This window comes from Adiantum capillus-veneris, chromosome 5 (genome assembly GCF_014529385.1).
Source record: "Adiantum capillus-veneris isolate H3 chromosome 5, ASM1452938v2, whole genome shotgun sequence".
NCBI classification, from domain to species: domain Eukaryota; kingdom Viridiplantae; phylum Streptophyta; class Polypodiopsida; order Polypodiales; family Pteridaceae; genus Adiantum; species Adiantum capillus-veneris.
In genome coordinates, this window is record NC_140935.1 from 101,965,672 (window position 1) to 101,992,205 (window position 26,534).

The 26,534-nt window shown below is 44.0% G+C and overlaps 1 protein-coding gene across 5 annotated transcripts in view; it reads left to right on the forward strand.

Annotated features, from left to right (window-relative positions):
* The first annotated feature begins 12,823 nt into the window (after positions 1-12,823).
* Positions 12,824-26,534, forward strand: part of LOC147457837 (uncharacterized) — a 117,824-nt gene continuing 104,113 nt past the window's right edge. For 2 of the 5 annotated variants that reach the window (XM_086512624.1, XM_086512623.1), the window contains exon 1: positions 12,824-13,147. In XM_086512624.1, coding sequence (XP_086368750.1) covers positions 12,956-13,147 — 192 coding nt within the window. In that variant the 5' untranslated portion in view covers positions 12,824-12,955. The remainder of the gene's footprint in view (positions 13,148-26,534) is intronic. The other 3 variants (XM_086512628.1, XM_086512626.1, XM_086512627.1) reach the window with 2 other exon arrangements.

The window sequence follows — 26,534 nt, forward strand, 5'->3', positions numbered from 1 at the left end:
AGGTTTGCTCGTAGCTAAATTATCTCAAGGAAAGGATTCCTTGAATTGAGTGGGAGTTATGGCGGAGGAAGGGAAGCTCAAGATTGAGAAGTTCAACGGCAAAAACTACCAACATTGGAAGATGCAGATTGAAGACTATCTCTACCAGAAGGACCTCTATTTGCCACTAGGCGGTCTTGTGAAGAAGCCCGCAACAATGGCAGATGAAGCATGGATTGTCCTTGATCGAAAGGCGCTGGGAACAATCCGGTTAAGCTTGGCATCAACGGTGGCCTTAAATGTTTTGGAGATGAAGACCATGGAGGACTTGATGAAGTCACTTGACAACTTCTACGAGAAACCATCGGCATCCAATAAGGTATTTCTTATGAAGCGCTTGTTCAATCTAAAGATGGCAGAGAATGGTTCAGTTGCAGAACACCTAAATCACTTTAACACAAACATAAGTCAACTTCGATCAGTGAAAATCAATTTCGATGACGAAGTGCGAGCTCTCCTTATACTATCATCTCTATCGGATAGTTGGGACAGCCTTGTGATGGCTGTAAGTAATTCTATCTCTGGCACAAATACTCTTAAGTTTGATGATATTGTGGGTGTTCTCCTAAGCGAGGAAATGCAAAGGAGAAGCACAGGAGAATCATCAAGTGCTGCACTCTCAGTGGAAACAAGAGGAAGGCTTAAGGAGAGGTTCAAAAACCAAAAGGGTCGTGATAGCTCAAGGCAGAGCAAGTCACGCACAAAGTCAGTTCTTGAATGTTGGAACTGCGGCAAGAAGGGCCACGTCAAGAAGGATTGATGGTCCAAGAAGAAGAAGGAGACAGAGTCTCAAGACAACAAGCCAACATCGAAGGCCAATGTGGCAGGTAAAGTAGATCAAGATGCTCTAATTCTCTCATTAGACAATGTGTCTAATTCCTGGATAGTAGATTCCAGGGCTTCATTCCATGCGACACCACACAAGCAACATTTCCAAGACTACACCAAAGGTAATTTTGGGTATGTATACTTGGGAGATGATGAAGCTTGTGAGATTGTCGACAAAGGTACAGTTTCTGTCAAAACTGCTAACGGAAATGAATGGAAGCTTAAAGATGTTAGGCGTGTTCCTTCTCTTCGTAAAAATTTGATCTCTACAAGACAATTGGACGATGAAGGTCACAACATTGCATTCGGAAACAAACGGTGGAAGATCTCAAAGGGATCTTTGGTGGTTGCCAAGGGTGAAAAAGTCGGTACACTTTACTTGTGTACTGTTAGCACGCAACCTTCAGCTTGTGCAGCAACTACAGAAGTTGACAGTGTGGTGTGGCACTACCAACTTGGGCATATGAGTGCCAAAGGAATGCAAATCCTTCAAACAAAGAAGCTTCTACCAGGTTTGAAAGAAGTGGACTTAGAGTTCTGTGAAGATTGTGTTTATGGTAAACAAAAGAGGGTAAAATTTCAAAAATCAGGAAATGAAAGAAAAAATAAAAAACTTGAGTTGGTTCATTCTGATGTTTGGGGTCTTGCAAGTACACCATCACTTGGTGGCTCATTGTACTATGTAACATTCATAGACGATGCGACTAGAAAAACATGGGTTTATGTCATGAAGAATAAATCCGATGTATTTTCCATATTTCAAAGGTGGAAAGCCTTTGTGGAGAATGAAATAGGTACCAAGGTTAAATGCCTCAGATCCGACAATGGAGACGACTATTGCAGCCAATCTTTTGAAAGCTTTTGTGCTAGCAATGGCATTCGGAGGCAAAGGACACCTCAACAAAATGGGATTTCAGAAAGGATGAACAGGACAATCATGGAACGAGCACGAAGCATGCGGCTACATGCAGGCCTACCGCTTGAGCTTTGGGCGGAAGCTGTAAGTACGTCTGTGTACTTAATCAATCGGTCACCCTCAACGGCATTGGATGGGGGAGTTCCAGAAGAGGCATGGACAGGTAAACCGGTGAATTATGCATTTCTCAAAGTGTTTGGGTGTGAGGCTTTCATGCACATAGATAGAAGCCTAAGATCAAAGTTAGATGCAAAGTGTTTCTTCATTGGCTATGGAGAAGGAGACTTTGGGTATCGCCTATGGAATCCTGAAGATGGTAAAATCTTAAGGAGTAGGGATGTAATTTTTAACGAACAAAATATGTACAAAGATTACTTGGAAAGAAAACAAACAAAAGAAACAGGTGATGAGTACATGGAGCTTGAGGACGGTGAAGACTCAAGGACTGCAAACGGTGACAATGTGCAACAACGTCAACCAAATGAGGAGCCTCAACCTATTCCCCGAAGATCTACAAGAGCAAGTAGACCTCCAGAAAGGTTTGTTCCTTCCTTCAACCATCTCTTGATCTCAGATTCTGGAGAGCCGGAATCATATGAAGAAGCTATGCAACATGAATCCAAAGAAGAATGGAGGAAGAGCATGCAAGTGGAGATGGACTCACTACATCGCAACCAAACATGGGAGTTGGTTGAGTTGCCTAAAGGTAAGCGGGTACTTCAAAACAAATGGGTGTACAAGCTAAAGGAAGAAGAAGGTGGGAAGAAAAGGTACAAGTCTAGGCTTGTGGTAAAAGGTTTTTCTCAAAAGAAAGGTATTGACTTCAATGAAATATTTTCTCCTGTTGTAAAAATGAACTCAATTAGGCTTGTCTTAAGCCTTGTGGCTGCTCATGATCTAAATCTCGAGCAAATGGATGTAAATACGGCATTCCCTCACGGTGACTTAGAGGAGGAAATCTACATGCTTCAACCAAAGGGGTATGAAGTAAAAGGTAAGGAGAAAATGGTTTGCAGATTAAAGAAGAGCTTGTATGGTTTAAAGCAAGCATAAAGACAATGGTACTTGAAGTTTGATCGATGGATGTTGGATCATGGATTCACAAGATGCAACTTGGATCACTGCGTCTACATGAAGAATTTGGGAGATGGGAAATTCATCATCCTAATGTTGTATATTGATGACATGTTGATTGCAAGTGCTGCAGAAAGTGGTTTCACTTTCTACCACGGAAGCAGAGTATGTAGCAATGACGGAGGCAAGCAAAGAAATTTTGTGGCTTCACAGATTCTTAGAAGAGCTTGGATTCAAACAAGACAATTGTGTCTTGTATAGTGATAGCCAAAGCGCTATCCATCTTGCGAAGAACTCAGCCTTTCATTCAAGGACAAAGCACATTGAGGTGAGATATCACTTCATACGCACTCTTTTGGAAGAGGGACAGCTAAAGCTAGGAAAGGTGCATACAAGTGAAAATCCTGTAGACATGTTTACAAAGGTGGTCAACAAGGAGAAGTTGAGCTTTTGCTCATCTTCAATCGGCATTCAAGGATAAGAAGCCAGAATAGAAAGCAATCACACGTTTGGTTTGGAGATCAGTCTCCAAGTGGGAGATTGTTAAGTATGGAGCCTGATTTACCCTTGTAATTTTTTGTGGTAAAAGCGCACATTTGTAAGGCCCCCATTATGAGGAGAAGCCATCGTGCCTGAAGGAAAATCACTCACCGGAAACCAAAATTTTCACGGACAAGAATCAGGGGCAACTTTAGAGGCCTCTGGGGCAGAGGCCCCCTGAGACTTTTTTTTTCGTCGGAATATTATGGTCGGACGGCGGCCGGAAAGTGGTCGGAAAACAACCGGTCGGTTGGCCGGTGGCCGATAGTCAAAGGCCGGTGGCTGGTGGTCGGAAGTCAATGGCCGGCGGCCGGTGGCGGAATTCAAAAGCGGACTTGTCTTCTCAAGGGCGGCCACACATGGGCGGATTGGAGGGTCCGATTTGGACTTATTCGCACAAGGGCGGCTACACATGGCTGTCTCTCATAAGAGAGGGCAGCCCTTTTGGCCTATAAAAGGAGGCCATTTCTACACACAATTCATAGTGTGAAGTTGATGCAACAAGGTGAGTGTGAGGTGGTGAGAGTGAAGCAAGGCGGGAGCTCCATTAAGGGTATAATCCCTTTGTAAACTACTTCTTGTTTTGAAGTACTAAAGCCATTGAGTGGCTGCTTTCCCGTGGACGTAGCCCACATTGGGTGAACCACGTATATCGTGTGTACTCTCTCTCTCTCTCTCTACTCTATAATCTCGTGTATATAAATCTGTCTCTCTCCATTAAGTAATCTACTCAATTATCTATTTAGCTACGTCTTATTTCCTAACATTCCCAACTCTCTCTCTCTCTCTTGGTAGCAGGCTTGGAGCTCATGGAGGCCGTGGGAAGACACAATCCGTGGGCATGGCACCTTGAAGACACAAGCCGATGAAGATGAAGGTCGACACATCCGTGGAGGAGGGATGACCGGGGCCCAGCCGATGTGCATAGCCGCTTGCAGCGAGGAGGGACAAAATTAAGCCCGGCACCAATGGCCATGAGGGCGTGCTTGACAGGTGCGTGCCGCCATCCCAGTGAACTTCCGACACAGGGCCGGGGCATGGCAAGCATTACAGGGGGCGCTATTCCCTCCTCCATGCAGATGGCCCATCACTTTTTGCCATCGCTCACAGCAAGAAATTTTTTCATTATTTTTTTTAGGGTATCCACTCCATGCTAAGAGGCAAGCTCTGTGAGGAGTGCCGGGAGCAATTGGTTATGGGCATACAAAGCATCATATTGCTCAAACTTCAACATGGGACTTCATCTTCATCATCTGCAGCGAGCATTCCCTTTTGCAGGCAGTTCTTACGCAGAATATGCATACAATTTTAATCTCCGTCTCGACTCATGCACAAAGTCAAACACGAATGGTGACGGCTTTTAGGCCTGCACGCACTCGTGATACAAAAGGACCGTCTCGACAATGGTACGGGCCATATAAGAGAGCTTACCTACGGCTCAACTATGAACATGGTCAATACATTATGTCCTCGGTTTATCGATGCTACAATACGATGGAACTTCAAAGGTTTGAGGGGCTTACACCTCGGTTTATCCGACAATTGAAAGCGGGCCACGGACCTCGATATGAATTACGATTGGCCAAAGTAGGCCAACATCAACACATGATTGCGACGCACGACTTTGAATACACCATATTTGAATACAAGAACAGAAACAAGGTAACCTCTTTCAATTTTGTTTTAATCAAGTTGATTACCCTCATGGTTTATGCAGGGCAGCAACGTTGCCTAGCCTAGCAGTAATGGTCAATAAGGTTATGACTACTATTGCCATTAGCAAGACTCCGTGCAAGGGTGCTAATGAGCACGGCCGGTGTAGTCCAATGTTGGGTTACTGCTTTTGTACTATTTGCAGTTTCCCCTCGGTAACACATTCAATTTTAGGGTAGACAAGATTGGTCGGTAGGAGTGCTTAATGAGGTACACAGTTGATTTTGGGTTGATTGTCATCTACATAACTGGTTACAGCATTCTGGTCGTATCTCTACATAAGGTAATATATGAGAATGGTGTCATGCACTTACCATACATCTTTTGATCATCGACCACGAATTGATGTAACAACAGCAGGGCTGTCAATTGCTTATGAAGCATTTGACCTAGATGGAACATGCATGGCCTCTTACTGGACTTGAAAAAGGAAGCAAGTTCCTCAGCATGGCCGACTCTTTGTCACAGTTTTTACACGCTGACGGAGGATGCTTATACAACACTGGTTTCAGCACAAAGATATTTATGTGAAGCAAGGCTTCAACCTACGACTCTTAAATTGAGATTTTTTCCGTTTGGGGTATGCTATGAGCACACGCTTTTGGGGAATTTCTCCATATGCCTGTAGGATACTTCAGGCCAACTTTCTCTCGTGCAACGGAGATGAAAATCTACATTTGAGCGAGTTTTTCTTCCCACATCTCAAGACAACTGGTTACAGCCAAATGACCAGGTTTGACTATGTTGAGTATTGTTTATTTTTTCCATGTTTATACATTTACATTGGAAACTAATGCTTTTGTACAAAGCAAATTTCTTTGACATTTTTTCATGAAGCAAGGCTTCTCCCTTGTGCCAAGGTACTACCCAATGACTTGGAATCACGAGCAATGGCACACAAGATTGACAAACTGGCAAAATCGGGAATACCTCACAAAATCCCTACCAGTTTAAACTGTGCAAGGCACTAATGGTTTTGGCTCTCACGTTTGAGGCCATCACTCTCGCCAAGGGCTTCACAATCTATATGCACGGCATGCTAACCAGGTGGCATAAATTCCACCGCTTCAGAGATTACGCTTCCACTATCACACCAAGCACTCTGTCACAAACATACTAAGTTCCAGATCGTTTAAATTTATGGTTTCTATCAACGCACACTACCACTAAATGGAACCTAAATCTACGACATTATTCACAGGCAAAGTGCCATATTAAGTCATTTTTCTAAAGTCACGACCCCATACATGGTAAGAGGGTCAAGCTGTGGCTTATGTTTTCTGTTCCCTCTCTCGATGAGAGTATTATACAGACAGATTGTTGCCTGCTTATAGGATAAGCTGCAAGTCCGACATAAGATGCATCAGAGGACACAAATTGGGCACAACATATACAAACTCAAGGAACGTTCCTCAGCCCAGCATCTTCTCTCTCTCTTTCTTATTTCTCTCCATGAATAATGAAAACTTTTACGCAGTTTTTGATACATTTTTTGTTTGGGAGTAAGCATGAGCCAAGGTTCTTTAACTCTCAGCTAGAAATTGGGCAAGACGCCCTCTACATTAGTCTTCATCGTTTCGTCGATTGAACACTAATGGCCATATAGGCTATGAGCCACACACGCTGACTAAGAGTCATTGTCAGATCTCAGGTATGACCCAACGGTTGGCATTCCTTGGGGGATTGTTCTTAAGACCGAACAGATCTACCCATGGGACTACACAACGCCGTTAATGGACAAGCAAGTGTCTTGTCATTCCTGAGATTTATGGTGTCATTTCTGCACGACACAGTTTCAATGCGACACTCAAGTCGCGTATTTGATAACCACAAACTCAACTCGGGTGATTTATACCACGGATTGTCGATGCAACATACCGTTGCGACAGCATAGCTGTCCATAAGATCTAGGCTTCCACTTGTGTGGATCTCCTGCTCTCTTTATAGCACTACGAGTGTTTATGGATGCATTGTTTTGGGGTACGACCCCGCGGGTGCTTACTAAATCACCCCATAATCATGGAGGATTGCAGTTGATCTATCCTCATTATACTTTCAAGGAACGAAGTCCGCACTATACCACGCGCTAGCAGAGGAATTCACCTTCTCAAGTTGATTCCAAATCATTCTGTACACGGTTGACTATGTTGGTTACTGTTACCTACTAATCAAGCAGTTTCTACAAAGAGTCTTACCAAAGGGTTTGACTGCGTAGATTCTAATCAAAGGGTTTGGATTGCAACGGCAACACCCAGGGTTTCCGGTGCAATGTTGCTTGTTTTTTCACACGTGGACAACGTGTTCCTCTGTATTTAAATACGGGTAAGTGAAAATTCAGTTCAATCTCCAGGTACGCATCTATTGATTTGGTGTTATTCCAGTTTCTAGTATGCATTGCTTGGTTTTTTCAAGTCATTTAAATACACTTGAATATTTCAGGGCCATGCCAAGGGCATGTCAAAACAAGTATTTTGGGCCGTAATGTCCAATGTACATTATGCTGTTATGAATCCACTTGTAGGATTCGATTTGGCACATGTTGTCACATGGGATACAACATGGTCTAGGAACTCAAGGAGTTCGGTTTAGCCAATGTGGAGCAAGGATAATGAGGGTCCCTCTCACTCCCGTCGTAGAGTGTTTGCAATTACCTCTATGCACAAGTACATCTTATACTTGCATAATGTTCTTTTTTAGACATTCTTACATGAGCCATATTCCACATGTGGAGGATATGAGTCTCTGGGACTGACACTGGCACCCACTATTTCAAATATGTGTCACGACAAAGTCCCTAAGTGCTGGTCCAATTAGTTTTCTAGACCATTTTTAGCACGGTGTATCAGGAGCAATTTCAGTGGCCAGAAATTGTCGGATACTTAGAATGACTTGTTAAGGTACAAGTACTGCTAAACAACATTACAGATGGTTGTTTATACATATATCAAATGAAAAAGTTTCATTGTTTGTACCTAGAAGTGATCATTGTTTCACCTTCTATTATGGTTCAGACGTTTCAGCAAGGCTTGCACAAGATTGCAACTGAAAGTAGTTAGTTTCTTTTCAGACCTATTTACATTCCTTTTTAATGTGTGCTAGACGCATCACATTTGCCATAAGTATTGGCAAGGATCACCATGGATATATAGGTTCGGATCTGTTTTTTGCTAAATGCATGCACACTAGGTGTTATGGGCCCTAGTGTTTAGCAAAGGCTGATTTGGAACGGCATGCTTATTCCTCAACTTGTTGCTTATGAAGTATTTTGCACTCTCTGTGCAGTATCTCAATGAATTTACTTTTTGGTCTACCAATCACCCATAGAGATCATGGATCGGTTTGGGTGTTTGTGGATCTTTCACGTTAACCACGATGGTTATTCAACCAACTGTTGATTTCTCAGCAATGTGGTATGATATTGTGATCCCCATTTACTAGCCATCTAGAACGACTGGCTGTAAACCGTGGGGGAAACACACTTCAGTACTGTCACTTTTCCAAGGGGATATGCAGATTACAAAGTGTAATCTTGTGCTAAAGGATATGCAAGTGCGTACGTTAGCACCACATGATCCAATTAGTAAACATTTATCACTCTACTTGGAGTTTGCTTACCATCAGTTTAAGCATGTTTGCGATTAGGTGTAGTCTCTTCATGTTTAAATCAAGTTCTCAACCTTGAATACTAGTTATAGTGGGGTTATTTACTATTGAACTTGGAAAACAAGTCAAGGACTTAAACTTGGCTGACGAGTCATGTTAGCAAGTTACTTTCATGGAAAGTGAAAAGAGGTACTCTTTAGGGTACATCTTTGTGTGATAACTCGTTTTTGCATACTCATGTGTGTTCTAAATGGAGTCTACACACTATGATTGGATAGGAATCGGTAACACAAGAAGGTTTCATATGGACAACAATGTGAAAAATCAAGATGTTACTCTTGGTTTCATTGAACCTCATGCTGAACCATGTTCCGGTCAACCAAACAGCTGGATCCATGAAGGATGCCACTTGGGAAAACATTAGTGTTCTTAAGAAGAAGTTCCCCACTTTTGTTTTTGAGGACGAAAACTCTTCTTAAAGGGGGAGTAATGTCAGGACACCGGCAAGGCCGGACTAGACAAGGGCAGGGCCGAGCTAGGCGGTGTGGGGCAAAGGGCCAGGGACTTGCCTATATAATGGGTGGTTGGGTGGTGGACTCTCAGGCTCTAGCTTCCCTTGTCTTACAAGAGCCTTATTCCGAAGGCATGTAGTGCTTTTCCCAATACTTCTTGTTTCTGAGCTTGATGTGATGACCCATGTAATCATTCCTTTTATATATCTATCAAATATTAGAATAGTGTAGAGTTGAAACTACAAATGAAATCAAAATTAGAGAAAAGATATTGAATACTTCACCTCTAAAAACATAGCTTTGGCATGTAGAGATTACCTTGTAAAAGTATGTCCCAAAATTCGAATCTCAAGTTGCTAATGTGTTTCGATGCCAAGTACAAAGGGTTATTTGTGTGTAGCTTCCATCTCCTTGTAGTAGAACACATCTTGGCATGTTGTTGAGTCCACATTTGAACACTTTGGGCAACACTAGAATGTGGTTCATATGTACTAGTGACATGCGTTCTTGCAATATTGAATGAAAGAAAATCATCCCATGCCAATCTCTAATTTGAATTGTTCACCTTTTTTTCATGAACTATTTGAATATGTGCTTCATGAACTTGGATTGGAGTGGCACAACATGTTGAAGACCCATGACTTGATTTTTAAAGAAATCCAAGGTGCAAAGCCTAGAGTCCAACCTAAGTTTATCACCACACCTTCTTTATGGCAAAGCTCATCATTCTCATCAACATGATGCATTTGAATGTAGTGAATGCAAGTGACTTCCTCAAGAAGATACAACCTCTTTGCAAAGAAGTGGCATTGGCAACCACACGTACGATTTTCGTTTAAATAGTGTGGGCGGATTCCTTTTCCTATCTTTGGTGTCTTCTCAGTGTGTGGAACTATTGTTTGCTTTCCACGCATATCTTGAAGACCATAAGCACACCACAATAAGACTTCTTCTCAAGAGCTTTCAATAGTGGGTTTCTTCAAGCTACCCATTTGATTTCTTCTTATTGAATGCAACCTAAAATTAGTTCACAGATTTGCAAGAGTCTCTTGTCCCTTGAAAAAATCCCCCAAGCAATTCCAAGGAAAGTAGGCAATGCAAACATATCCATAAATAGAGTTATCACACTTCTTCTCTACCCATTTGAGCTCATTGGCATCATTGAAGGGACCACTAGGTGGATGGTGGAGTTCAAGTTGGCTCCCCATTGCTAGACACACACACACACACACACACACACACACACACACAATCGACATTAGCGTGCTTTCTTTTAGAACAATAGGTTGAACATACAATATAATCTCCATATTTGTATCAAATCAAATTACATTAAATTGAATCGACTAGAGGCCAACAAGCCCAAACTAACTTTGGAACGCCAATTATCGATTTGTATAGAAAATTGAGAGAAGACAATGATTGAGGATTCTTGTTGATATCCTCGATCGTCTTTAGCGCCAAGAGAAGATAAGGCTAATGTCATGCCTAAGAATCATGACTTTGGGCATGAGTTTCATAGAGGGTAAGGGGGATGGATAAAGAAATCTTTGACGCGAATACAATATCATGTAGAGATGAAGAAAATAGGCGGTAAGAGAAGATAATGCAAGAGGGATTAAGTAAATGAAATCAGTGACTTAAGCAAAGACGGCTTAAGCAAGTGATGTAATGTAACATTTAAATAGGAAGTAGAATGTAGAGGTTAATAAAGAAGAGAGGGTCTAATAGTGACCAATAAATTGGGCTCAAGGGCTTAAAAGAGCATGGTTGCCCTCTTTAATTTGAAGTGGATTGAGTAGGTACTAATCCCTTAAGTTACTACCTATTTCGGCTCAAATTTGGATATTTGAACCTATTTATTTACTCATACTTAATAGTCACAAGCTAAAAGGGAGGGTTAGTGTTCTTTTAAGTGGCTATTGCATAATTTCGACCACCCTGTGAGCTTGCCTTGCAGAAAAGACAATTAAATTTTACAACATTTTAGTGCAAATTCTCCCCTTTTTCATGTAGTTAGAGAATATATTTTTGAATTTTGTTAATCGAATTATATAGTCTAAATTAAAATATTTTAGTGTAAATACTCACGGTTGCAATCCTTTTGAAAGAGAAGAGGCCGGAGAGATTGAGGTGGGCACCCCTTTTTCATATAGTTAGAAAATATATTTTTGAATTTTTAAAATCAATTTATATAGTTAAATTTGATTGTGAGCCAATCTCTCTCTCTCTCTCTCTCTCTCTCTCTCTCTCTCTCTCTCTCTCTCTCTCAATAAAGGAGGGCATCTTAAGTGACCGTGTAGAAATCCAAAAACTGCAGTCTGATAGCTTGCAGGCTTTTTGGAGGTCGTATGAATGAGGGTAGGCTGTGTGTTTTCGAAGGTCATACAAAGCTGGGAGGCTTTGCGATGGTAGCGCCTGCAACATTTCTGATTACACCCATGCAATAAAGGTCCATGCGACATTCCATCCAACGCTGCAGGTTTTGGTGTGCAGGCCAGCCACATTTGGCAAGGGTGCTGAGGTGGCAACGGGAACCCTCCCACCACGCTGGAGGAGTGCTCAAAGTATATTCTCAACCATAGTCTTGAGGGTCATTCCACGTCCCGAAGGCCATACATGGCACTAAGAGGGCTCTAGTGGCTCTGGAGGGCCCTCCACCTGAAGCAGCCTATAACCGGCCCTCGACGCCAACATTTTTGCTAGGGGGTGCTTCAACCACCCCCCATATTAACAAAGTTCCCTCTCAATCGGCAACAAGCCATCTCTAGAGCGAGAACGTGCGCAGTCACTGTGTGTCGACAGTCAACAGATCGAGGAGGGCTCTAAGAGCACGGTCGCACTCGGGAGGAGGAGGGGGAAGATACTCGCCATTTTCATAAACTCTGAAAACATTTGCAGAGAATGTGAATGCTCCTACTAACCTCGCTATCATTTTGAAAAAGGGAGGGATTAAGCGAGGGTAATGGGCTAGTTGCTTCCTTCATCACGTAGGAATTTATTTGCCAATCAAAACGAAGCACGCGAGCTTGTCCCTTTTTTGCTGGTCTTTGCTGCGTAAGATCCTAGGAGGTTGGATGCGGCTCTATGCATTCTCCTCTCCCCACCCCTGGCACTAAGTAATACCCATCATTAATGCGAGGTGGAGTAATGGGATCGACGGTCCAGGTTGAGGGACGGGATCTCCAGGCGCACTAAACACGGCCGCACCGAAAGCGAGACGTAGTAAATCTGGCCAACAGGAAAAACGAGACACGCATCCGAGATTTGAATCGATGACGTTGTAGTTTGGTTGAGGGTCACATAGGCTAACCACCTCACCCACGTGCGCATCATGTATGCCTAGTCGTTTTTATGACCTTATATTGTGAGATGACATGCATTCCCTAAGTTGTCCAAGTTTAGTGCTCGTCCATGTTTAGTTTTTGATTTGACTGCTGTGGTTGCAATGTCCTCGGCTTTCGCACGTGAGCTTCTCTGCCTTTCCTTGCTGAGGTCCCTCACTAACCAACATGGTGCGACCCAACTCTAAGTTTGTGAAGCATTTATGATTATGAGATTGGAGTAGGTACAAATAGCGTATTTTTGGCCTGTTAACCTTCAGCTCCGCCACCTGGTCGTCGTGGCGACGGCCTCACCAATACCTTTGCTCTGGCACATCCGATTTCGACTGTCGCGCAAACGTGAGAGAGAGAGAGAGAGAGAGAGAGAGAGGTGCCCTGCCGAAAATATGATGGCAGCCTCAGGCATTGGTTCGATTGCAAAAAGAGAATCTTCCCAGTTAAGTAGTCTTGCAGTGATCACCCGACTTGGGTGTTCTATTCGGGGTTTCGAGGGACCCACGAGGTTTAAGCTCTCCTCAAAAGGAGAGATGAGGTTAACATTAAGGTGCCCAAGTCGCAGAACGCTAATACCTACGTGGGTAACTCTCTCTCCCTCTCTGTCTCTCTATCACACACACACACACACACACACACACACGCATTGCGTTGAACTTGGGGCCTTGGGCCTTGATTTTATTGAGCAAAAACTGTATCTCATAGGATGCACATCAATGAGGCGTTGCTTACACTTTGTGACCCTTAAGGTGCATTATTAATGCCACCAAATCTTCCAATTAGTCCTTTAGTACGAAGGGGATTGCTTTTTCAATCCTCAAGAAAATAGGCTAATTGTACTCAACCGTGCGTTGCGGAAATGTTCATGTTAATCAGGCTACTCCCTGTACCATGAGGTGGTATATTCTCCCATCTATTAATGCAAAGGCCTCACCTCATGTTTCTTGCAGTACTGCAGAATATGTAAAAGCGAGTGCCGTGAGTATAGAGTGCCGCACAGTGACCGCTCCCATCATTATTGACTGTCCTAGTCTTAGATACAAGCCAATGGGGCGTGTCATGCTGAAGGATTGAAGTGATGCTGCATATTCTCACTATGTGGTGGTTGCTCATCCCTTGCCCAGCAGCCAGCTGAGTTAGGACGCGTATCAAACATTAAGCATTGTGCAAACACCTGTCCCTGGCCCTCAAAAACACACCATTTGTTTGCTTCTAGATCTAAAAGAAGTAAGAAAATCAAATATGAGAAGGGGTGTGTACATGTGGGTGCATGTCTGTATGGTTTGCATTCAAGTACGATAGATGCATAAGAATAAACAAACATGTATGAATGTATGTGAATTACGAGCATGTGTGTGCGGGTGCACGTGTAGTCCTTTGCACCTTCCTTTGTCACATTGTCCAGTTTTCAGATGATAATTGGGTTTTTCGTTGCAAGCCTGTTTAGCTTTCTTTGAGTGCTTTTATCTCACTTTCGGGTCTTGCTCTATCTATGACGGCCTTTACACACTATAATGACATTTTATCAATAAAAGTGAGGATCAATGGAACTGAGACAGCTAGGAAATATCACCATTTAGGCACATCCATCAATCCTTGATGGCAGCCACATAAGCACCAACTTTTGCATTGTTTTGGACGGTACCTACATGCTGCCCATATTTGGTATCACCTTAGCTATTTCAATCAAATTTTTAAATAGCTGGAAAAGCCGCGCTGCTGCTTCTAAAACTGTGCAGACCTTTCTTAGTGTTGTGGATGGCAATGAGTAACACTGCTGCCTAATGCTTGCTTGCTATTTGAGTTGATTGGGCAGCCAACTTTTCTTTCATAGCAGTGTTTGGATCGGCTGTCATACCTTGAGTAACACATATGTAGAAAGAGAGAGGCATAGCCTCAACATTGGTGATGGCTCTCATGTGTCTTCATGTTGTAGAGTGAGGTTCTTCCTTTCTCTTGGTTGGGAATGGTGATCAAACCCGTGCCCCAATCTTGCTTAGCACCAAGGGTTATATGCCATGGCCTCCCTAAAATGATTGGGTACACATTTTCCCCCGCTTGCATCATGTAAAAATCGACCAAGCACTCAATCTGCGAGACTCTAATCTGACATCTTCAGCTATCCCGATTCCCAAGACACCTTGCGTTTTTGTGGTTGCCATCCTCATACGGATCGAACCATTCACTAATACTTAAATGCATGCTTCCTTCATGATAGCCTAAGTCATGACACACACTTGGGCACCACCATCCACATACACTTATACTTTTGTTTTCTTTCTCAATATAGCTTCAATTATTGGCACCATATCTACAGAGTGATCAACTCTCAAAGATGACACCATGCTTTGATGCTTTTCTCTCTCGGAAGGAAGCTGAGTACTCACTTTTTTTTTGTAAATCAATTTGATTTAACTATCTGTGGGAAACCTCAAAGAGAGGAAAACCCACTGAAAAGATGTACAAGGAAAGGAACACAACAGTGTTCAGCTGTACAAAATATCTAAAAGCATTCATAAGAAAGCTGACGTATCTCTGTCGTGATATCACCAACGTCCAAGGCAAACCGCAAAGACTGCCAAAGGGAAATCTTGAAGAAAGGTAGAGGATCCGTATGAATGCTATGAAACATATAGCCATTACGCTGTCGCCACAATGTCCAGTATGCCCAAAACCTGACCCACATGAAGAAGGCTGCAAAGCACTGCAACGCCGGCGAGAAGATACCAAAAACCCAAAACCGCTTATGGAAGACCGTCGTGGGAAAACATAGCCGCATACACGCAGATACTTGACGAAGGAATTCTCGAGTGACACAACAATCCCACAAGAGGTGACAAACATCCTCCTCGGCAGATAAGCAACGGACACATGATGAAGGGCGGATACGGTGCTTTCGAAGAAAGGTACCAGTGGGAGCAAACCAAGTAAACACCGCCAAAGAAACAAACGCTCTTTCAACGGCAAACGGCTTTCCCATATTGCAGATATAATCCTACGCCACCAAATATCTGATTTATGCATGTGCCAAATAGCGTTGCAATGATCGACAATCCATGGACGAGGCAGAAGAAGAGCATATGCCCGGCCAACAGAAATATCTTGAAATGGCATTTCCCCTAGCTTCCAGTCAGACATTCGTTCACCATCAGCCAAAGGTGAAATGGGCAAAAAACCTGTTAACATTTGCTGTAATTCTCTCCAAAACTGGCGATAGTGCATGCCCAATCCAAAGCGGCGAGTGGAAAATGGAAACTCGAAAGTAAAACCAGCTGCATCCACTACATCCTCAACCACTCGAATGCCACAGCAGGAGAGAAAATACGCCTGGTGAGACGAGCGGTCGAACAAAGTAAGAGAAAAAGCCCGACTCCAATGAAGGCTCTCCGCACGAAGTGAGTTTCCTTCCCTCCGAGCATTCCATGAGAGATGAATCGTAACCTATTTCCATGCAAAAAGCAAGGTGGAAGAAAGCGGGCATCCAAGAATATGACCATCCATCTTACCAAATACTGCCTCTCACATGGATGATTGCCAGTGACCAAATGAGGATGTAACCACATGTTGACTCAAGTGTGCAAACATAAGAGTCCAAGGCTGAGATTGATGCACAAGTGTAGGCAAAGCATAGCCTTCCTAGCAATGACATGCCTACGCAGGTCCAAAATATTCAAACCACCAAAGCACTTTGGTGTACAAAGTTTTGCCATCGATATCAAGCGTAAACCTTTTTTTGTGAGCACGCGTTCGCCACAAATGAGACAAAATGGCCGACATGAGAGAGTCAAGACAATGCCGGGGCCAATGCAACAATGGCAAAAAGAACTGAACATATGCCATGAGGATACTCTGAACAATTCACAGGCGAACATGTAGCGGCCAGGTAGAAAGCTTCCAGTAATGCAATTTAACATTCAAGCGATTCATAACCCAATCCACTTTCTGCGTGTGAGTAACATTCCATCCAATTGAATAACCCAAATGCCTAGTGATTACATTTGGAAGAACAATCTCTCCTGGCCACAACAGAGCATGCCAGTCACAAGAACGAAGCGGCAGAAGCTTTGATTTACGGAAATTGACTTTAAGACCAGCCGCAAGCGCAAACAATTCCAAAGCGTTCATAATCTCTTGAACATCGTTTTGCTGATTGCGGGGCATAAATAGCGAGTCATCTGCATAAGCTTGCCAAATAAAAGTATGACCCGAAGGTAGCTGCAAACCATGAAGACGCTGCGCAGAGGTCAAGTGATCAAGATACATCAACAAAGGATGGGAAGCAATTGCATACAGCAAAGCACTAATAGGGAAACCTTGCCTAACCGAACAACCAAGCGGCCACGATTCTGTCAATTCCCCTTCCAGGATTCCCAAAGACGTACTACAATCGTACAAGAAATAAACCACATTGGCCAACTTAGGACCAAACCCTAGACTTCTCATTGTGGCAGCAATGAAGTCCCAGTGCACAGTGTCAAAGGCCTTTTCAATATCAACTTGCATGACCAGCACATCTTGTTGCGTATACTTAGCATATTCCATGCCAATCATAAGATTGGCCAAATTGTCCATGATTTGACGACGAGGAATGAAACCATATTGAGCCTGATGAAGTCCTGTAAACAAATAGTCCTTGATGCGATGGACCAACATTTTAGCCAAAATGTTGTATATCACCGGCATCAGAGTTATGGGCCGCCAATGAGAGAACTGCTCGCAAAGCGCTTGCTTGGGCAACAACTTAAGTAAGCCCTCTTTCCATGAAATTGGTAGATCCTGTTTTTCCCATGCCACATTTATCATGAAGATCAAGGGTTGTTTAAGAGCATCCCAAAATGAGAGGAAAAATTCCACAATAAGTCCGTCCCAACCAGGAGATCTCCACCGGCCCAATGCAAGCAAGGCACCATGCAATTCGGCGACAGAGAAAGGATCCTCAAGGCAGTGCGCCTCCTGCGAAGACAGGATCGGACGAACATAAGAAAGCAACAATTCAAGCGCTCGACAAGCTGCCGAAGACGGCTCAGATTGAGCAGCAAACACCTTACGGTAATGTGAAACCATAACCTCAGCAAGTTCCCTCTTCGAAGAAGTCCAAGCACCCGAGGGAAGCATAACCCGTTTAATCGACTGTGAGACTCTCGAATGATGCAAATGCTTAAAAAATTTCTTCGAAGCACAACCTTTATCCATAAAGGCCTGTTGACGTGTACGCGTCTGCCACTTAGTAAGCTTCCTCTTATCATTTTGCTGAATACACACTTTAGCTTCACATAACTCCGTCATTTCAGAGTCAGACAATGGACGGAAATCAGCCTACTGTTGTAATTGTTGACTAACCTGTTTTGCAGCACCGACATTCTCCTGAATGCGCTGCATATGCTGCCTACCATAGTCAAAAATCACACTTTGAACTCTCATGACAAAACGATACCAAGCAGCATCCAAATCAATATGCATTTGAGCCAACAGCGGAGGAATAATATCGGTAAACATGTGACGAAAAGCTTCATGAGTAAGATAGACATTATTAACATGCAACAAACGTTTCCTGTGAAGAGGCCAATCACAAATAGACTGTCCAAAATACGACAGCAAAAGAGGATAATGATCCGATAGCTGCAGAGCATAATCTATCCTCATGTCACATACAAATTCTTCATACTGTTGCCCATTAAGCAAATACCAACGATCCAATCGTGCTCTATAAGAGGAGTGAGCAGCATGCTGAAAGGTAAAACTAGAGGCATCAGGATGCAAAGAACGCCATATATCAATCATTTGAGCAGAGGCAACAAAACGATCCCAGTTGTGTTTCTCCGCAGGCAGCATATGCGAATTTCCTGTGGTACTGTCAAGCAAACCAGGAGTATTATTGAAATCTCCACACAGAAATGCATTCGATGTCCATGGGCGAGACGAGATTTCCCGCCACAAAGCAGCTCTTTTCCCAGAGGCCGTATATGCATATGTACCTCCAAATTCATGAACTCGACCATGCAACAAACACTGTACAACCATCCACCGACCATGCGGATCATTGTATAACAGAACAGGCTGAAGCTCATGTCGAATCAGCATCAATACACCAGAGAAATCTTGCGAGCCAACATACGCAATCCAATATCCGGCAAAATAGGAACATTGACCAGCAAACTTGTGTTGATTGTGCTCTTGCAATACAACTATGTCTGCCCTACATGTATGTACATAGTGCTAGGTCAGCTGCCATTTGTCAAGGTTGCATAACCCACGCACATTGTATGAGATGCATTTAATATGACTTTGCATTGGAAACATATGTACAAAAGCACCAAGTATCAAAATCAAGTGGAGATGCCCATAGACACGTCTCCATCCACTGCATCCGTACGAGGACCCATCCTCTGAGTCAGGGCAGGAAACGTGTCCACAGTGTTCACATGCGATGTGGAAGCCTCACCAAGGAGTACATCTTTGTAAGAGTGCATCGCTTTGTCCCATGCATCAATCAGCGTGCGATTGTCATTACATGGAAGTTGCTTAAACGATGCATTCTTGTTAGCATTAACAGAAGGAACGTAATTACGAGAAGAAAGTGGCGTGCGAATCTTCAGTGCTTTTTTCGGCACCACCCATGTATTGACATCAGCAGGTCCAACATTTTTGCCTTCAGCAGCAGTCCGATTCCCAAGATCAGTAACTTGCTGTACCTTGCCTTTCCCTTTGTCCACATTCGAAGCCACTTTAGCAGTAGAAACTCCACTTTGCTTGGCTTCACTTGTGGGTTTTTCAGTAGGGATAGAGATGGACAAAGGAACAGCAGATGGAGGGGGTTGCAAGACCGTCTCTGGACATTCGGATTGCATATGACCAAACTTGCCGCATCGAAAACATGAATTCGCAAATTTTCCCCATTTAAGTTTAAAGGGGCGCTTGCCTACCCATGGATCACCTGAGTCAACCATAATACCATCAGGGGTAATCTTGTCCGTGTCCCATAGAATACAAAACCTGTTGGTATTCGCATCCAGTTTTGGAGGGCAGATAACCTTTCCAAGCTGCGCAGCCAACAACGGCAAGAAATGTCTCCACGTGCGGGGGAAATCAACAATTTCCACCCACACTGGGCATTTGTGACGAATAAGACTATGGTAGTCTTTAGTGAGTGTCCATGGGAGAACATGTGTCATCTGCGTATTAAAAAAGAGGGGGGACATCTCAAGCAAAAGATTTCGAGCTTCCATATTTGCGAGCAAAACTTCATAAAAGCCACGCGCCCCAAAGTAGACACCACGGATAGCTTGTTGCTTAAGGAGAAAATTGACCCATTGGCGGACATCTTGCGCAGTAGGCATTTTCCCCGGGAAAAACAGAATAACTGCATTCATAGCGTACTGCGCAACTGGGTCCAGAGGTCCTGCACCGGAATGCGCACCTCAAGAGCAGGCGCCTGACCATTCCATGTTTGTCGAGCCTCCTCAAAGTCCTCATACAAGCATGCCTTGATCTCAGAAGCTGCCTCTGACGTTGGTTCCATTGCTTTTCGACGCTTAAAGACGCACAGTGAGTCAACATAAATTAAAAGAAACCCCTTCTTCAAACAAAACTGATTGCCGAGAAAATTCTGTAATCTACTGTGAAGAAAACCTTGCAAATAACAGACTAACCACAACTCTGTACATACTTCACAGAAAGCAGCAACCAAAACCCACAGCAATAAACATCTGTTGAATTCTGCCCAAAGAACTGGAGCTTGACTGAGACTCTAACCTGTATACAAACTGCCCTGCTAGTCCTGCACAACGAGACCCGACAAAACAGCACCGGCCACCACTAGGCGTGCAAAACCTGCTGCACTGTCACCGACAAGCTTGCTGGGCAATACTGCACTTCTCAGCAGCGACGAGCAGGAGGGCACGCTGGGTAAAAGACGTGCAAGAGCAGTCACGTAGGCAACAATCACCCTTGTTGGCGAGACGACAGAGGGCTGCTGCTGCGCGCAGCTTGCAGGAAAATTCCACGACAGAGGAGCAGATTCGCGTGCAGAGGAGCAGTCCCACACACACACACCCCCAGAGGCGCTGGCACAGCACGCTGTAGCAGCGCGCAGGAGAAAACCACGACAGAACAGCAGTAGGGTTCGATCGCAGGCTCCCAAAGCTCCCGTCACACACACGCACGAAGCTGTGTACTCACACATTTTGTCCATTGCCTTCTCAATTTTTGTTTAAAGCCACCAATTGACCAAAAGATATATTAGCCTTTTGATTTTGTATGTCATCAACAATATCATAGTCTTCAACACCTTGACGACGAAGAGGGTAGTCCTTTGGATCTATTTTTCTTTGTCGCCACCTCTTGCTGCTCTCTGGCTGATCATTTACTTTATCTTTCCCCTTCTTTGCTCTTGTTTCCCTCTCTTTTTCCGTCTCTTTCTCATTATCATGCCTGGTTCTCTTATTGGCTAAGACATCCACATCTTGCTGCTCAGAGGTAATGATATTGATAGCCCTACCTTCTCCATTCGCAAGCAACGGTTGAGGATGTTGTTGTTGTGGTGGGGCCTCCAGTGCCCACTCTTGATGATTATCTTCCCCTCTTCTTTGACTGCGTCCACATAAGGGATACATCCCTCCTCGCTCTCTTGGTGGTTCGTGACAATCAGGGGCATAGTGACCCTCTTCATGTCACAAATAGATGACGTGGCATGACCACCCATGGGCAGACTGATGACGCTGGAGCTTGTACGGACAACAGGCCACATGGCAATAGTACGGAATCCTGCAAAACGCATTGGCAGATTGACGTGGCATATTGTATGGATTTCTGCATTTCACACTGGTTGCTGATGTGGTAGGGTTGTACGGGATTTCGTATTTTGCGTTGGCTACTTTTTGACAGTTTTTGGAGCCAGTTTGCTTTTGGGACTCATTGCTTTTGAGTTTAATTGCTTTTGGGGCTCTGCTTTTGGCTTCCCTTTGTAAGAATAAAAGGAACCCAAGGGCCTTACTCTGCAGGGCATCTGGACGTAGAGTCTGAGAGCAGAGGTCTCTCATGATTTATACTTTGCAACCAAAAAAAAAAAAAAATACCGAAAGGGGCGCCAAACTCTGGGGCCAATACCTCTGGGCACGGAACTACGACTGGCCGTGTTGACTCTATCTGATTCTTCTTCTATAGAGGAGCCGATCCTTTTTGCAGCACACGCAGGTTTTAGAAAGAATCTTCGTGTCCCGACCCCGAATGTCATGTGCACATACAACCCTATGTGTACGTGGACAAGCTACTTCATGTCTAGGGTTCAGTTCAGTTAGCCTAGCTTAGGAAGTGTTTTGGCACTTTTGTGAGTCTGTTCGCAGACCGTGCATGTCTAGGCACTTAGATAGATGCATATCCTCTTGTTGCACACATCATGATCATCAGATTACCATCAGAACCCATTGGGAGCATTTTACAGTGCACAAAAACTATTTTTCCTATTTTAGCCTTTTTTCACTTATTATTATTAAGTGACTTTGTTGGGAAACTGGGTAGGGCAATTCTGGCAAGATAATATATAAGAAACCTAGCGCTAGTGTTTTCTGGCAGAAGAGGCAGCAGGGACCAAGTGTCCGACAGTGCACCTTCTCAGCAAGACTCCGCGGCCAGCAACCTAGCGTATTTAGCCAACAAGGACCAACGTTTTTTTAGCATTACGGATCAGCCCAGCGTTTTGCATTTGCAGATCAGCCTGGCGATAGCAGGATAGAGCAGATACCATAGTGTTTTTGCAGCAGATCAGAATCAGCCCTAGCGTTTTTGGATCAGCAGGACAGCCTAGCGTTTTTCAGATTCTGCGCGATAGAACAACTAGTAGCTTCAGCGTTTTGAGTTTTCAGCAGTAAGAATCCATACCGCAGTCCCCAAACCTTGCAGATCTCACCTTTCCATAGTAGATCCTCGCCGCACGGTTAGATCAGCCAAAGTTTGCAGATTTAGCTCGGAAAATGCAGATTTCAACATCCTCGTTTTCAGCACGTCGTTGTCGCATCGTCGTCGTCGCTCACATAGAGTCAGAATTCAGCAGATACAAGATTTGCAGATTTCAGCCCTTAGCGTTTTCAGGTTCCAGCCCGTCTCGTCGTCGTCATCATCGTCGTCGACATCGTCGGCAAGTCCATTGCATTGTAGAGATTTGTGCAATCAATAGTAGGCCACTCTCGCCATAGAGAGTGGGGCCCTTGGAGGAGTTTGACAACATTTTGGTGTCGTATTCTTCTCTCTCTATCTCTCAGTTTCAGCACCTTCATTCACAGTGTTTATCCACTTTGTTTGTCATCATTGCACTCTCTCATTAAAGGAACGGAAGGCTCTTCCTTCCGTAAGTAAAAGGAACCCTTGAGTACAGTTCGGAGCACTCATCTTGAGCAAAGTTCAACATTCTCTTCCGCTGCACCTTATTGGTATTAGAGCTTTGGCAGTGTTCTGTATCACTCAAGGAAAGATCCACAATTTTTTTTTTTGCTTGTTGAGGTCGCACGTAACCCAAGTCCACTTGGGCTGTCAATTCCTAATCGTGTTTTTGAAGAGTGACAGGAAATCCAAGAAAGAAGGGCTTGTCCAGCCTCCTCTTGTTTCTCTTTTCACTCATTGAGAGCAGACCGTGTACTTAGCGGCCGGCCAATCGACGGGAGGTGGGAAAAAGCAACCTTGGTGTGAGCGCAAGGCCGCCAGGGGGGGGGCCAACGGGAGCTCGGGTAAGAGAAGATCCTTCTCTAACACAGATTAGAACCTCAAGAACCTCAAGAACTCAAGACCCTCAAGAACCCAAGAACGACAAGAACCCAAGTTTCTCGTGAACTTAAGAACCCAAAACTTCAGTATATGGTCATAACCCGAAGTGGAATGGATACTTCACATGGAGGTGACGAGCATGGAGGTGGCGAAGAAGAATTTTCCCCACCAGGAGGTTTTTCCGACCCTCCCCCTTCCCCATCTACGCCAAGGATCGCACCAAATCCTATGGAGGCTTTGGTCAAGACGATGATGGACATGATGAAGTTACAACAAGAAGCGCAACGTGTCGCCTTGGAGCGCGAGCCCGAAGAAAGAAAAGCAGAAAGAAAGGTAGCATTTGATCGTGAACACAGAAAGAATGGTAGCCATAGCGCGTGAACACAAAGAAAGAATGGCAGCCATAGCGTGTGAGCACGAAGAAAGAAAAGCCGAATTGGATCGCGAGCACGAAGAAGATAGCTAGAGCGTGAAGCGCAGAGAGACCAAGACATGCAAGAGTTGGTCCCACTATTTTCGAATGTGCATGCGCAGATTGGAAAGAATCAGGAGAAGGAGACTCTCTCAATCTTTTCTTCTCCAAAGTACGACACAAATGATTTGTATGATCAACATGTGATTATTCACGAGCATGATGAATTGCATGATAATGATAAGCATGATGAATTGCATGATAATGATAAGTATGATGATTTGCATGATAAAGATGTGATTGTTCATGTCATGTGCACATCTAACCCTATGTGTACGTGGACAAGCTACTTAATGACATGGGTTCAGTTCAGTTAGCTTAGGAAGTGTTTTGGCACTTTTGTGAGTCTATTCGCAGACCGTGCATGTCCAAACACTTAGAGTAGATGCATATCCTCTGGTTGCACACATAATGATCATTAGATTTCAGTTAGAACCCATCAGGAGCATTTTTAAAGTGCATAGACCTATTTTCCCTATTTTAATCAATTTTCACTTATTATTTTTAAGTGACTTTTGTTGGGAACTGGGTACGGCAATTTAGCCATGCAAGTATATAAGAAACCCTAGCGCTTTCTGCAGAAGAGGCAGCAGGAACAAAAGTTCAACAGGCATCTTCTTAGCAAGACCTTCCCCAAATTGCAAACCTAGCGTTTTCATCAACAGCAAGCCTTGGCGTTTTTGCATTGTAGATTAGCCCCGGTGACAGCAAGACACAACAGATTCATAGCGTTTTTGCATCAGCACAGAATCAGCCCCTAGCGTTTCGGATCAACAGAGCCTCATAGCATTTTGCAGATTCTTCGTGACAAGACCCAGATTAGCATCAGCGTTTTCAGTTTTCAGCATCAAGACACCGGAGTAGAAGTCTCGAACCTCGTAGATCTCACCTTCCTGCAGCAGATCCTCGCCGCACGGTCAGATCAGTGAGCGTTTGTAGTTTCAGCCAGAAAAACGCAGATTTCACCATCGGCGTTTTCAGCGTATGGTCGTCACCTCATCGTCATCGACATAGAGTCAGAATTCAGCAGATAAAGATTTGCAGATTTCAGACCTTAGCGCTTTTAGATTTCAGCCCGTCTCGTCGTCATCCTCATCGTTGTCGACATTGTCGGCAAGTCCAAAGCACTGTAGAGATTTGTGCAATCAATAGTAGACCTCTCTCGCGATAGAGGGTGGGGCCTTCGGAGGAGGGTTTGACAACATTCTGTTGTCGTATTCTTCTCTCCCTATCTCTCAGTCTCAGCACCTCCATTCACAGTGTTTGCCACTTTGTTTGTGATCATTTGCACTCTCTCACTAAAGGAATGGAAGGCTCTCCCTTCCGTAAGTAAAAGGAACCTTGAGCACAGTTCGGAGCACTCATCTTGAGCAAAGTTCAACATTCACATCCGCTGCACCTAACATTGGTATCAGAGCTTTGGCAGTGTTTTGTATCAGTCAAGGAAAGAACCACATACTTTTTTTTGCTTATTGCAGTCGCACGTCACCCAAGTCCACTTGGGCGTGTCGATTCCTAATCGTGTTTTTGAAGAGTGACAGGAAACCCAAGAAAGAAGGGCTTGTCGAGCCTCCCCTTGTTTCTCTTTTCACACATTGAGCGCGGACCGTGCATTGCGCGGCCGGCCAATCGACGTGAGGTGGAAAATAGAAACCTTGGTGTGAGTGCAAGGCTGCCAAGGGGTGCACGCGCGAGAAAGAGAAAAGCTTGGGTAAGAGAAGATCCTTCTCTAACACAGATTGCGAGCGAAAGAGAACCTCAAGAACCTCAAGACTCCAGAACCTCAAGAACCTCAAAACTCAAGAACCCAAGAACCCAAGACCCACAAGACCCCAAGTTTCTAGTGAACTTAAGAACCCAAGACTCAGTGTATGGTCATCACCCGAAGCGGAATGGATACTTCGCATGGAGGTGATGAGCATGGAAGTGGCGAAGAAGAATTTTTCCCACCAGGAGGTTTTTCCGAACCTTTCTCTCCCCATCTACGCAAAGGATTGCACTAAGTCCTATGGAGGCTTTCGACAAGATGATGATGGACAGAAAGTTAGAACGCGAAGCAAGAAATGCAAAAATGGATCGCAAGCACCACGGAAGAAAATCAGAATTGGCTCGCGAGCGCGAAGAAAGCCGGTTAGCCTTTGAGCATGAGGGTGAGCAAGCGCGCTTGGCGGCCGAACAGAGAGCCCAACACATGCAAGAGTTGTTTTGACTCTTTTGTAGTGTGTAGGCGCAGATTGATAAGAATCAGGAGAAGGAGACTCTCTCAGTCTTTTCTTCTCCAAAGCATGACACACATGAGTTGCATGATAATAATAAGCATGATGATTTCCATGACCAAGATGTGATTATTCACAAGCATGATGATTTGCAGGATAATGATGTGATTGTTCACAAGGATGATGGTTTAATTGATACTTTGTCTAGTGAAGCTAACCTCATTGCAGATTCGATCAATCACGTAGAACCGATCTTGGCTCTCAAGTCGAGGTTCAAAGAACCCCCACAAGAAGTATTCTGTGTTTGAATGATTAGTCAGCAAGCATTGTTCAAGTGTTCCATTCGTGATGCTTTCCTGTATTTTAGTCACCGTCCTTATGTGATCCCTTTTCATAGGCATGACATATTGTACGATGAATGCGATTCACTCATGAATGGGCACGGATGTATGCGGATTACTCATGAAAAGATGAAATGTTTGCATTCAAGGGATTCACATTCCATGTCTCTTCCTTGGCATGACACAG